At 42.1% G+C, this 13718-nt stretch overlaps 1 protein-coding gene across 1 annotated transcript in view; it reads left to right on the top strand.

The window, feature by feature from the left end:
- Positions 1-12706, top strand: part of SLC7A10 (solute carrier family 7 member 10) — a 50633-nt gene extending 37927 nt beyond the window's left edge. The window contains exons 5-11 of the mRNA XM_073560869.1: positions 894-1047; positions 1621-1744; positions 1834-1937; positions 4680-4776; positions 8269-8418; positions 11229-11406; positions 12201-12706. Of these exons, the coding sequence (XP_073416970.1) occupies positions 894-1047; positions 1621-1744; positions 1834-1937; positions 4680-4776; positions 8269-8418; positions 11229-11406; positions 12201-12331 (938 nt within the window). The 3' untranslated portion in view covers positions 12332-12706. The remainder of the gene's footprint in view (positions 1-893; positions 1048-1620; positions 1745-1833; positions 1938-4679; positions 4777-8268; positions 8419-11228; positions 11407-12200) is intronic.
- The last annotated feature ends 1012 nt before the right edge of the window (positions 12707-13718 follow it).

Genomic DNA, 13718 nt, shown 5'->3' with positions numbered 1-13718 from the left:
CTTCAGCATGCTCAAATACTATGTTTGTAACCCCCGTGCCTGCATGTCTCGCAAACAGGCAATCCCTGCATGTGCTGCCCTTTGCAGTCCAATAACTCATCAAAATGCACAGTTCCACGTGCTTTGAGGTCATAGTGGCCCCCCTTACATCTTGGGCCCCTGTGCGGCTGCACAGATTGCACCAATGTTATGTCCGCCCCTGCCAAGAGCGTAACACAGCAGTATGTTCCTATGATAGATGAGGCTTAAAGGTGTTCTGAAAGGCACACCTTTGCCCAGATCTGAGAAATGCTAGGAAGTGAAATGAAAACCTACATAGAAAAGAAATACCAAAAAATACAAATATTATGTAACAGCCTACGAATAATAATATAACTCGTACAAAAGAAAGTATTCAAAACAAGGCAATAATAACTTTATTAATGAAAAGTCAATAACATGATAATGATAAAAAAACATATTGCACAACAGACAAAATAAAAGAATATATATATTTTTGAATTTTTTTTCTTTTATTTTGTCTGTTGTGCAATATTTTTCATTTTACCATTATCAGGTTTTTGATTTTTAATTAATACATTATATTTTTAATTTTATTTTTAGGATTTACAATGCTAGGAAGCCTTCCTATAGAAGTCAATGAGGCAGTCAGTCTATTGCTGCCTATGTCCATGCGACTTCTGAAAAGAGTAGGAAGGCTAAAGTTAATATTAGGCCTAGAGGTCTGTGTGAAAACTACAAGATTTGTGCAGCTTTTTATTAATATAGATAATGATGTGGAAGATTTTTTTTTTTAATTTAGTACTTTGCATAAATTCCCTTTAACATGTTTAGAATTAGAATGCACAATCTCACAAGAAGAGAAAAGCTTCATTCAAATCTGTTATCTCCAGGAAACTACGATGAACTAAAACCTAGTAATGCATTTAATTTTTGGATGACCCCAACGGTTGGACAGCTGGCACTGGCATTCTTACAAGGGTCTTTTGCATTCAGTGGCTGGAACTTTCTGAATTATGTCACAGAAGAACTGGTTGATCCCAGAAGGCAAGTTTCCCATTTCTGCCAATCCTGTATTCATTACTGTTTTAGTGGATATTTGATCCAGGTTACTGAAAAACAAGGTCAGATTGGCCCACAATGGGTCTCGATAAATGAGACAATGCTGATCATCTATTGTCACTACAGGATATTTGCATTTCCACTTCACTTGCAGTGAAAACTGATATATAAACCTCAGCATCAAGATCCTAGTAACCCCTGGTGGACCAGTGCAACCCTTCTGTAGATATAGTTTTATCCATGGGATGAAGCTTTTTATGTAAGATTACTGCTAAGTCTGTGTTCACATGGCGTTGGAGTCGCCATTAAATCACAGCGGAACTTGACAGACCCCATTAAAATGCAAAGGGTGCTGTTACTGGGGATCCATTATCTGGTCATTATTACCTTATCAACTAGACAAAAGGCAGATGAGGCCAGAGCCTATGTGAATAAGCCACAAGATATTTTTACAAAGGACTGCAAGATGTCGTAATTCAACACAAAAATGAAAAATGTTATCAACAAATGCAATATAAATTAGAAAAAAAAACAACACAATTTTGTTTTGTCCTTTAGGAATCTACCTCGCGCCATATTCATCTCCATCCCGCTGGTGACATTTGTCTATACGTTCACTAACATAGCTTATTTCACGGCTATGACGCCGGAAGAACTGATGTCATCCAATGCGGTGGCAGTTGTAAGTAGCCCCTTGATCAACCACATTTAGTCAGTCTTGTCACTCTCCATATATTTTCAGCCTCTTCCTCCCCCCTTCTGTTGCTTTAGACTTTTGGTGAAAAGTTACTGGGATATTTTTCCTGGATCATGCCAGTGTCAGTAGCGCTGTCCACATTCGGAGGGATTAATGGATACCTCTTTACCTCATCAAGGTTGGATGCTGTGTGATCGACCGTTGTAGAGTTAGCGTCTAACATCTTCTTCTACAATCAGTAGTCAATCTCCGATAAACCTAACTACTGCTTCTTCTGACTTTACCATGTCGGGCTGCGCTGTCTCATTGGTTGTGTGTTCACATGCTACAGATTTGAAAAAAATGCTGAGGGTTCAATCCTGCAAGGAAAAATAGGCAGCATGTGTATGACATTTCAAAAACCTCTTTCACTTTGCTAGGACTGTAAAACACTACGTTTTATCATCTGTAACGATCCAATGAGTGTTATCCGTCGTTGTGACAGATAGCACTCGTACCTAGATTATTCTATGGGGCCGTGCATATGTTCGATTTTTTTTCCTTCCTTGAAGCGGTCTGAGGAAAAAAAAAAAAAGCAGAATGCACGAGTTGCATTGGATCGCACTTGACCATCCATGTCTATGGATCTTTGGCGGAAAAAAAATTGGACCACACGAACAACATCTACCGTAAGTGCGGTCCGATTTTCAGACTGATTGAACTGAGAAGGTGGAGAATTTTTTTTAATTCTCTGCATCCGAGAAAATCGTATCTCACTGTGATCAAACAACGTGATTAGCAAAATCGGTCTGATTTACTCGGATGAGAGAAAAACAGTCGTGCGACCCTAGCCCTAATACCTTTTTGATGCAGATTGTTTTAAGCTTCTTATTTAGTGTAGAAATACTGGGATTCTGCACTTTTTTTTCCCTAAACATGCATTTTATTCAACCTCCCCATGGAAACCTGTAAAGAAAATAAAATGCACAGTTCAACAATTGCTTTAAAGAACAGCGAACATGAGTTTTCATGGAGAGACATCCACTTTGCATTAACTAATGAACACAGCAAATTTTCTGCACTTAAAAACAAAACGTTAAAGGGGTTGTCCACTACTAGGACAACTCCTTTGATCTAAAGGTTTGGCCCGATAAAATAAAAAAAGCTTATACCCACCTCCTGTGCTGGCGCCATTCCAGTGGTGTCAGCACTCGTGGTGACGGGGCTCTTGTGCAGTTGTTATGACATGTGGTGCCCGATTAGCGCTGCTGTCATTGTCCCCACATTCTGTCAAATTGAACCTGAAGAGGAAGTCAGGGCTGCGCTGCTCTCCGACTTCCTCTTCATGTTCAATTCATAAGAAGGCAGGGACAGTGACACCAGCGCTCATTGGGTGCTAGGCTCATATGTCAAGCAACCACACTAGAGCACCGGGACTGCAAGTGGCGATAACGCTGGAATGACGCCGGCACAGGAGACAAATATAAGCTTTTTTTTTATTTTATATCGGGGCCAAACATTTGGATTCAAGGAGTTGTCCTAGTAGTGGACAACCCCTTTAATGATAGGTGGGAATACGGCCTATGGGCTCATGCAGATGTCCGTGCAAATCGGTCCGAGCATGGACTGCAATGAATGGACTGGCCCCTAAAAGCGCAGCGTAATGTCTAATAGCAAGCAAAACCATTCCAAAATTGGGAATGCAGCTCCTGATCCCCATCACATCAGGATGAAGCATGATAACTCATCATGCAATGTCCCATAGTCTCTAAGGGCTGTTCACTAAGCGGATCCATGATGAAGAAACTGTGGAGGGTTACATCATGGTGCAAAATTTGCACACCAGAGAATGCAACAAAGCAAAGGTCACGGTGCAGAAAAGGAAAATTGTTCAGTGCACACATGAAGAATAAGTGCCGTGCAACTTACAGGGAGCATAACTAGATTGATAATCAGAGCAAAATTGCTGTGTTATCGGTGCCATGATTCGTGTACAATATTTCCACTAATTTTCTATTTTAATATAGCGCTCTAACCTGATCTTGAGGAGCACAGATTAAGATATTTTCACTGCTAATTTATAATACAGTATACTTTATACTTCTGTGTTGACACAAGGCAATCAAAACCTCCTTGATGAACCGATGCGCTAAAATGCTATTGGGCCTTAAAGTTAATGTCCACCATTAAACACCATTTTGCTTTTTTATCTCAAATTGGTCCAAAATGATGTGTTAAATGCTTCCAGACAGAAAATAAACTTTTTGACTTTTCCCCGGGTGGCAAAAACAGCCCTTTTGCCCCAGCTGCATGCGCTGTACCACTTAATTCAAAGTCTATGGCACAAACAGAAATCGACAGGCAAAGTGCTCAACTACACCTCCATTTATACTAATACCCATAGTCATAAAGTTATGGGGGGTGTGGGGTGGAGAAATGTCCTGAGACAGGGTCCACGGTGTTGAAAATCAGTGGCGGTCTTAGCTGTTAGACCACAATCAGTCATTCAGTATTTAGTGGATAGGTAATAAATGCTTCTGGCTGGAATACACCAAAATTAATACATTAAAAAGATGGGAGATTCTGACTGCCTATGGCTGTCGCTAGAAGGAGCTGACTGCAGACTGTTGTAAGATTGTGCTCCATGTATACAAAGTATGCAGCAAGGTCCCTCTAGTGGTGGCTGCTGGCAACATCAATTGTATAATTAAACGCTATGACTATACCTATACAAGTGATATTGAAATCAGAAAAAAAAGCTCCAATCATTGCAAAATAGATTAAGAAATTCATCAGCTCAGAATTTTGGACCATAGAATGACATGGCAATAAAAGGTGGAGATTCACTTTAAAATAAACACTACATGGTTGCAAAAAAAAAAAAACCAAAAAAAAAAAAAAAAAAAAAAGAAGTTAGCTTTTGCCCTCTCTCTTTCCATAGGCTATGCTTCTCCGGAGCCCGAGAAGGCCACTTGCCCAGCTTACTAGCCATGATCCATTTTAAATATTGCACCCCAGTTCCTGCTCTGCTGGTTTGTGTAAGTACTCCATTCATAATGTAGAACTGTCTGATAACCTAATGATTTTTGCTGTTCAATAAAACATATGGACCCTACTAGAGAAACAACCCCAATTACATGCATGTGAATATCCCCTTGTATCCAAAGACATCATACATTTTCTGAAAATATATGCGCATGCTGCAGGATAAATCCACTGTGTAACTTGACCACTGCTACAAATGAAGAAATCCGCAACACATCGATCTATGCCTTAGATGTCATCAATTCTGCATTAATTCCATGACGAAAGGTAGTTAGGGCCTGTAGCTGTTTTATGTGCATCCAGAGTTTTTTCAGGAGTCTTTTAAAACGGGTTCACTCTAAAACACTGCCGAAAAAAAAAAACCCCTGCTTGAAAGACTATTGAATCGCTATTGTGAAATGACTTTGCTATTCTTACGCTCAGTCATTTGATTATTTATTTGCTTCTGGTTTTCAAAAAATGCCAAATGTTTAAAAGAAGTGACCTGATATTCCTCAGGGGTATTCTGCTGTCAAGAGATGTCAGTGGAAGGATGCAAAAATGGCACTTCTAGCGGCATTTTTGAGCGGCGATTTCAACTTGCTTTATGGACTTAAAAAAAACGTGAGATAATCGCTCAAAAAAAAAAAAAAAAAAAAAAAAACCATTAACAAAAGACATCAGGAAAAGTTAACAGAAAGTCAAGCAAAAACACTTCAGAACAAAAAAACACCTAGAAAATACCACATAGAAAATGTGTTTCCTGACGCAATTTCCACTTGAAAAACCCTGTGTGCGCACGCCCTAAATTTAGGTATTGACTCTGAAATCAATTTTTGCAATCTGCATATCCAGTTATGCAGCGTCCCCAAAATACATACCACATCAGCAGCAGCGGTGTCCCCCTCCACACGCGTATACGACGACGAAAGCAGCGTCCCCCTCACGTATACGAAAACGAAAGCAGCGCCACCCACTCACGTATGACAACAAAAGCAGCGCCCCGCTCATATATAAAACGACGAAAGCCGTGTTCGCCTCATATATACGACGACTAAAGCAGCGTCCACCTCATATATACGACGACTAAAGCAGCGTCCACCTCATATATACGACGACGAAAGCAGCGTCCACCTCATATATACGACGACTAAAGCAGCGACCGCCTCATATATACGACGACTAAAGCAGCGTCCCCCTCATATATACGACGACTAAGGCAGCGTCCCCCTCATATATATACGACGACTAAAGCAGCGTCCGCCTCATATATACGACGACTAAAGCAGCGTCCGCCTCATATATACGACGACTAAAGCAGCGTCCCCTTCATATATACGACGACTAAAGCAGCGTCCGCCTTATATACAACGACTAAAGCAGCGTCCACCTCATATATACGACGACGAAAGCAACGTCCACCTCATATATACGACGACTAAAGCAGCGTCCCCCTCATATATACGACGACTAAAGCAGCGTCCCCCTCATATATACGATGAAGAAAGCAGCGTCCCCCTCATATATATGACGACAGCAGCGTTCACCTCATATATAGGACGACTAAAGCAGCGTCCCCCTCATATATACGAAGACGAAAGCAGCGTCCGCCTCATATATACGACGACTAAAGCAGCGTCCGCCTCATATATACGAAGACGAAAGCAGCGTCCGCCTCATATATACGAAGACGAAAGCAGCGCCCGCCTCATATATACGACGACTAAAGCAGCGTCCCCCTCATATATACGACGACGAAAGCAGCGTCCCCCTCATATATACGATGAAGAAAGCAGCGTCCCCCTCATATATATGACGACAGCAGCGTTCACCTCATATATAGGACGACTAAAGCAGCGTCCCCCTCATATATACGAAGACGAAAGCAGCGTCCACCTCATATATACGACGACTAAAGCAGCGTCCACCTCATATATACGACGACAAAAGCAGCGTCCACCTCATATATACGAAGACGAAAGCAGCGTCCACCTCATATATACGAAGACGAAAGCAGCGTCCACCTCATATATACGAAGACGAAAGCAGCGTCCACCTCATATATACGACGACTAAAGCAGCGCCCCCCTCATATATACGACGACTAAAGCAGCGTCCCCCTCATATATACGACGACTAAAGCAGCGCCCCCCTCATATATACGACGACTAAAGCAGCGCCCCCCTCATATATACGACGACTAAAGCAGCGTCCCCCTCATATATACGACGACGAAAGCAGCGTCCACCTCATATATACGACGACGAAAGCAGCGTCCCCCTCATATATACGACGACGAAAGCGGCGTCCACCTCATATATACGACGACTAAAGCAGCGTCCCCCTCATATATACGACGACTAAAGCAGCGCCCCCCTCATATATACGACGACTAAAGCAGCGTCCCCCTCATATATACGACGACTAAAGCAGCGCCCCCCTCATATATACGACGACTAAAGCAGCGTCCCCCTCATATATACGACGACGAAAGCAGCGTCCACCTCATATATACGACGACGAAAGCAGCGTCCACCTCATATATACGACGACGAAAGCGGCGTCCACCTCATATATACGACGACGAAAGCGGCGTCCCCCTCATATATACGACGACGAAAGTAGTCGTCCACCTCATATAATATACATAACAATGGCCACAGTGTCCACCATATATATATATATAAACTATGGCCGCAGCGTTTCCTTCATGACACAGAACTTTGCCCAATAACTGCAGACAGAAGCTTTCCCATCAGCGGACATTAACCACACATAGACTATAATCAGTCATTATGGCTCACCTCACGTCTGCAGTCTGGTACATTTGCTGCTTTTGCTGTGACTGGAGCTCCTGACAGGGCTGTGTGGTAATGGCAGCAGCTCTCCACCTGTGCTGCTCACCTGTCCTGTCTGCCCCAGTCACAGCATTCATCCTGTACCCTGAGCCCTCAGCAACCAATCAGATCACTGGTCTCATTCTCCCACTGCAGGTTTGGAAATGTAGAATGAACTCTGATTGGTTGCTATGGGCCACTGACCCGACTTCTGGTTGCTATGGAGCGAGAGAAAAGCAGTTTATGCTAAGGCTATGTGCCCATGTAGTTTTTAGGTTGTGCGGATTTTGTTGAAAAATCCGCAGGACAGCGTGTGCACATACCCTAAAACAGTGATTTTTACATGGGGAGAACATATACTCCCATTTTCCCTATAATTTGTACTAACTTTTTATCTGTTTTATGTCTCAGACGCCCACCCTCACGCTGCGCCACTTTCCATAATTTGCAACTTTTATAAATGGCTAAAAACGCATAAAATCATTAATAAATTCCAAATGTGCGGAGTTTATTACGAGACGGGCACCTTATAATAAATTTGGCGCAAATCTCGCCAAATGTAGAAACTGTTTTTGTGGAGTAAAATAATTGCAGCCGCCATTTTTTTTTTTTTTTCTGCGGTTTTTCCCGTTGGGACAGTGCTGATAACCCCATGTTTTGCTTCCTTAGTGCGGAGCGACGATTATCATCATGCTGGTGGGTGATACGTACACCCTGATAAACTACGTGTCTTTTATTAACTACCTCTGCTACGGAGTAACAATTATGGGGCTAATTGTTCTTCGCTTCAAGAAACCCAAAATGTTCCGACCGATTAAGGTAAGATCTGCGCAGCTCATTGCCGTGTGTCGTTCTCCGGTCGTCTATCATTATTGCATCTCCTTGAAAGAAAAGAAATGGTGCGACATCCAATACGGTCCTCCTTGGCTGGGTCGTCTTCACTCCTGCAGTTCTCTATCCTGAACCTCTCTCTATTACTAGGCCCCCCGACATGAAGTCACGTCTCAACGCACGTCATGACATGAAATCAGGTCTCATTAATAGGGCTCCCATTACATCATGATGACATGTCTCACATGTCATGACATCACATGAGACTGTGCTACTAGGCCTCCCCCATGACATCATGATGTCACGTCTCAATTCATGTCATGACACCACATGAGCTCTCGTTACTAAGTCTCAATGCACGTCATGACATCACATGGGCTCTCGTTACTAAGTCTCAATGCACGTCATGACATCACATGAGCTCTCGTTACTAAGTCTCAATGCACGTCATGACACCACATGAGCTCTCCTTACTAAGTCTCAATGCACGTCATGACATCACATGAGCTCTCGTTACTAAGTCTCAATGCACGTCATGACACCACATGAGCTCTCGTTACTAAGTCTCAATGCACGTCATGACACCACATGAGCTCTCCTTACTAAGTCTCAATGCACGTCATGACATCACATGTGCTCTCGTTACTAAGTCTCAATGCACGTCATGACACCACATGAGCTCTCGTTACTAAGTCTCAATGCACGTCATGACACCACATGAGCTCTCCTTACTAAGTCTCAATGCACGTCATGACATCACATGAGCTCTCGTTACTAAGTCTCAATGCACGTCATGACACCACATGAGCTCTCGTTACTAAGTCTCAATGCACGTCATGACACCACATGAGCTCTCGTTACTAAGTCTCAATGCACGTCATGACATCACATGAGCTCTCCTTACTAAGTCTCAATGCACGTCATGACACCACATGAGCTCTCGTTACTAGGTCTCAATGCACGTCATCACATCACATGAGCTCTCGTTACTAAGTCTCAATGCACGTCATGACATCACATGAGCTCTCGTTACTAAGTCTCAATGCACGTCATGACATCACATGAGTTCTCGTTACTAAGTCTCAATGCACGTCATGACATCACATGAGACCTCGTTGCTAGGCCTCCCATGACATCAAGATGCCATGTCTTAACGCACGCCATGACATCACATGAGGCTTCATTCCTAGGCCTCCCATGACATCATAAGGACACGTCTCACTGCACATCATCACGTCACATGAGGCCTCGTTACTAAGCCCCGGACATCATGATGTCATATCTCACTGCACGTCAATTCAATTTTCATATTTCATATTTCCATGCTACGGCGCTACAGAGTGCTGCCTTATTTGTTTCAATGCACGCCATGACATCACATGAGACCTCGTTACTAGGCCTCCCATGATATCGTGATGTCACATGAGGCCTCCTTACTAATCCCCCCGGCATCATGATGTCATGTCTCAACGCACATCATGACATCACATGGGGACTTGATACTAGGCCTCCTATGACATCATGACGACACATCTCAACGCACGTCATGCCACCGCATGATTCCTAGCTACTAGGACTCTTGGATGGACTCCACTGATACTCAAGATTGCCATTGACATCTGCAAGGTTCCTCCTTAGCAACTGTACCACCCAGTGTGAAGGGGCACATGGAGGTTTTTTACATAGATTCTGTGGCTGAAAAATCCACAATTTAAATCACATCTCAAAAACTCATGGCTTTTGCACTGTTTTGTAAGAACACTCAGTATTTGATGCCGTTTTAATTCATTTTTGACACTTTTTCAGTGTGGTTTTCGTTTTTTTTTTTTAATTATAATAAGGGGTGTAGCAGTAGGGTAAAAAAAAACATAAAAACCTACAAATAAATGAGACAAAAAGAGGTTTTGTAATGATTTGCAAATGGAAAAAAACTCACATTAAAAAAAAAAACAAACAACATGGGGTACGGTGACGCTGATATTTTTAGGGTGTGGATATTGAAGCAAGGCTGGTACAAAATCCACAGAAAACCTTTTCAGATACTCATTGATGTGACTATTGAAGTTCAATATCCTCGCCTCAAAAATTTCTGCATGAAAATACCCTAGCAAGCAGATTTTACGTGGGTTTTTTAATGTGGATTATAGTGTTGGATTGATGCCAAAAACCTCATTAAAAGTCTCCATGTGAACATACTTTTAGGCCAATATTTAATTTAATAAAAGTTTATTATGGGCCCTTATATTTCTGCCGCTTGCAGTGATCAGATATTGTACGACGCTCGCGCGTATTGGCCTAAAACAGAGTAACTGTAAATCTAATGATAGTGGTACGTTCACACAATGCAACCGTTCAGCATTTTTTTCTGTGATTTAATTTTGGAATTTACAGAAAAAAATGCTTTTACCACCGTTTTGGGGGGGAAAAAAAAAGTTATCTCGTTGCATGCACCTACGTATTAAATGAAGTCATGCAGGAATCCTATACAAATATATGGGTGTATGCATCATCATCATCTTCATAGATTTGCAGTTTTTAGGCCATCTCCTCCTAATATGCACATGACGCTACTGGCACTGATAATGATGCTGACCCGCTCAGGACTGGCAGATGACAGTATGCATTATTAAGTAATATACTTGTTTCTAGCTCTGGCAGATTTTGGAGCACGCTCAGTATGACACTGGGATCGCATTGATTCTGCAGGGTTTTTTAAGGGGAACTTTAGTAAAAATATGGACAGACGTAAAAAAAAAACCCCAAAAAACATTATTTTATCATTTTCTGTTTTATTTCAGGTGAATCTGCTGATTCCCATCACTTATCTATGCTTCTGGGCATTCCTTCTGATATTCAGCTTTTATTCAGAACCAATAGTGTGTGGCGTCGGACTCATCATTATTTTAACGGGTGTGCCAGTCTTCTTCCTGGCAGTTTACTGGAAGAATAAACCAAAGTGTGTAGATAGATTTATTGGTAAGTCATTGTGCACTTAATGGAGGTCCTGTACACCCATCAGTGTTGAGGAGTGGGTCCTGTACCCACAAAAAATGGCAAAAAACAAACAAACAGATAACAATGGAGTACGATACCTTTACATGGTCAGTCCATTCCTCTGTTACAGAGAAATCGGCATTTGAATATCATGATATGCAAGTGAAGCTGAAGAGCTATGATAGATCTGAAGTCTTTGTCACTCCAGCTCTATTTCACACCCACCACTGCCTCCTTTACCTTGACTTACAGCCTCTATGCTGTGTGACTTTAGGTAAAAGGAGGCATCGGTTAAGCAGGAGAAGGTGGCACTGGGCAGGAAGTAGAGGTGGGGTGACAGAGGCTTCAGACCTACAGCTAGCTTCTGAGACGTAGACCTTCCGTCTCATGAGTAGTGGGGGTCCCATAAGTCTGACCTCAATAATTAAAAATGTATTTTATGGATTACTGGAAATATAATGGCCATGGGCCCAAATCCAGGTTGGACTCCTTTGAGCCAGAGGGGTACATCGTCTTAGGTGAAAATAGATTGGGGGACAATCCATATGGTCTGTATTTGATAAAGGGTTTGTGGCATTTTGAGCAGGACAAGAGGGTATTACTAGTTATGAGATCCACCTTTAGAACTGTTTCCGGTGTTGATGTGACCAGTTCGAGACCCTCTTTGGAAGTACGTGTAATTTTCTCCGTAGAGACGTCCTTGATCAAGATCTACCACATTCACCCCATATTGTGTTCTTCGTGTTGGTGACCCAACTTTTGCACTTTACTTTCAGAAAAAGTGACATACTGTGGACAGAAAGTTTGCTACGTGGTCTACCCTCAACCAGACCTTCCAGAAGAGGACCTGGTCCATTGCAACGACGCCCTGGTGACCGACAACGAAAAGTCCCTCAAAATGCAATGAGCTTCCCCCCCAAGTCCAAGCTTCCCTGCATCTTTGTTTACAAGCAAATATGTGGAGAAAATGTACTTGAAGATCTAGCAATATAGAGAAATATGGAATGGAAGGGCGAGTCATCCCAGGAAACCCAACATCGAAGAGACTTACGGCTTTGACTTGGTGGCTAATGCGAGCAACCGGATACTTTTTTGATATATTATGTTAATTAACCTCTTCCCAGCCTAGGGAAAGAACACAAGATACCCCCCCAAATGGCGCCGTTCTCCTCCAGTCAAATGAGCCACTGTATATTCTAACTGTGAGGATTTTTTTTTTTCGACCTTCCATCTTGTATAAATTGAACTATTATTTCCTCAATTAAAGCATAATTTTCAACCACCTGCGGCATACCGTGCCCATCTTTGTGTTTCCTAGGACCCCAAGGTTTGTAAAAGTAGATGAAGATTTCTGTCATGTTTTGGGATGCCATGCACTTGTACAATGGGTACCACCCAATGCGCCCTAAATACGTGCCATATTGTGTGCCCAGACTTGTTTAAATAGAGCTAAATGGGCTTGCCGGGACAAATGGACATCACAAAGGGGTCCCTTGAGCAGACAGCCATGACAAAGATCAAAATTCCATTCTGGTGGACTCACACAGTCACATATTTATGTAAGTGAATACCATGTAATACCTTTATTCTCCTGCGGAGGAGCTGTAGCAGCTGATTGCAGGGAGTTTTCTGCTGGACCTAGGAGTTTATCATCACTGGCTCATTTGTAAACTGGGTTATCATCACTGGGTCATTTCTAAACTGGATTATTTCTTCTCTAAGGCTAGGTTCCCACCGCGAGTATTTGGTGAGTTTTTAATTTTAGCTAAATTAAATTACTCACGCTTTTTCATTAAGTTTGAGTGGAATTTTTATGATGTATTTTTATCGTGGTTTTGACGCTGCGTAAATTTCTAAAAATCCCATCCTCTTCGCTAGACCTCTAAGACACTGCATTTTTGACACATTGACAATATGAAGCCTAAAAAATTCATTGTGGGAACTTAAGTTTTTAAATGGCGTTCATAAGCGTTTTGTGTGAGCTTTTTCTGGAATATTTAAAAGCTTGAAAACAGCCCAAAAAGATGAAAGTGTAAACATACCCTAAGAATCTGCCTACGCGCAGAGTTTTTTGGAGTAGGTCTGCCAAAAAGATAGGAAAATTCCAAACCAGATACTGTCCTATCAAAATGCTGCATAAAACGTTTTAAGGACAATACTCTTACAAAACTGCCAGAGGAAACCAAAACCTTCGCCAAAAATGCTCCAGACAAGAGGGTTTCTTGTAGCAATTATCACCATAAAGCTCGTTTTTGAATGCCTTAAAAAAACTAACTGTTGAATCACTTTGTGAA

The sequence above is a fragment of the Dendrobates tinctorius genome, unplaced genomic scaffold (genome assembly GCF_039654945.1).
Source record: "Dendrobates tinctorius isolate UK_male_01 unplaced genomic scaffold, ASM3965494v1 ptg000307l, whole genome shotgun sequence".
Classification (NCBI taxonomy): Eukaryota; Metazoa; Chordata; class Amphibia; order Anura; family Dendrobatidae; genus Dendrobates; species Dendrobates tinctorius.
This window is presented reverse-complemented; position numbering and strand designations above follow the sequence as displayed.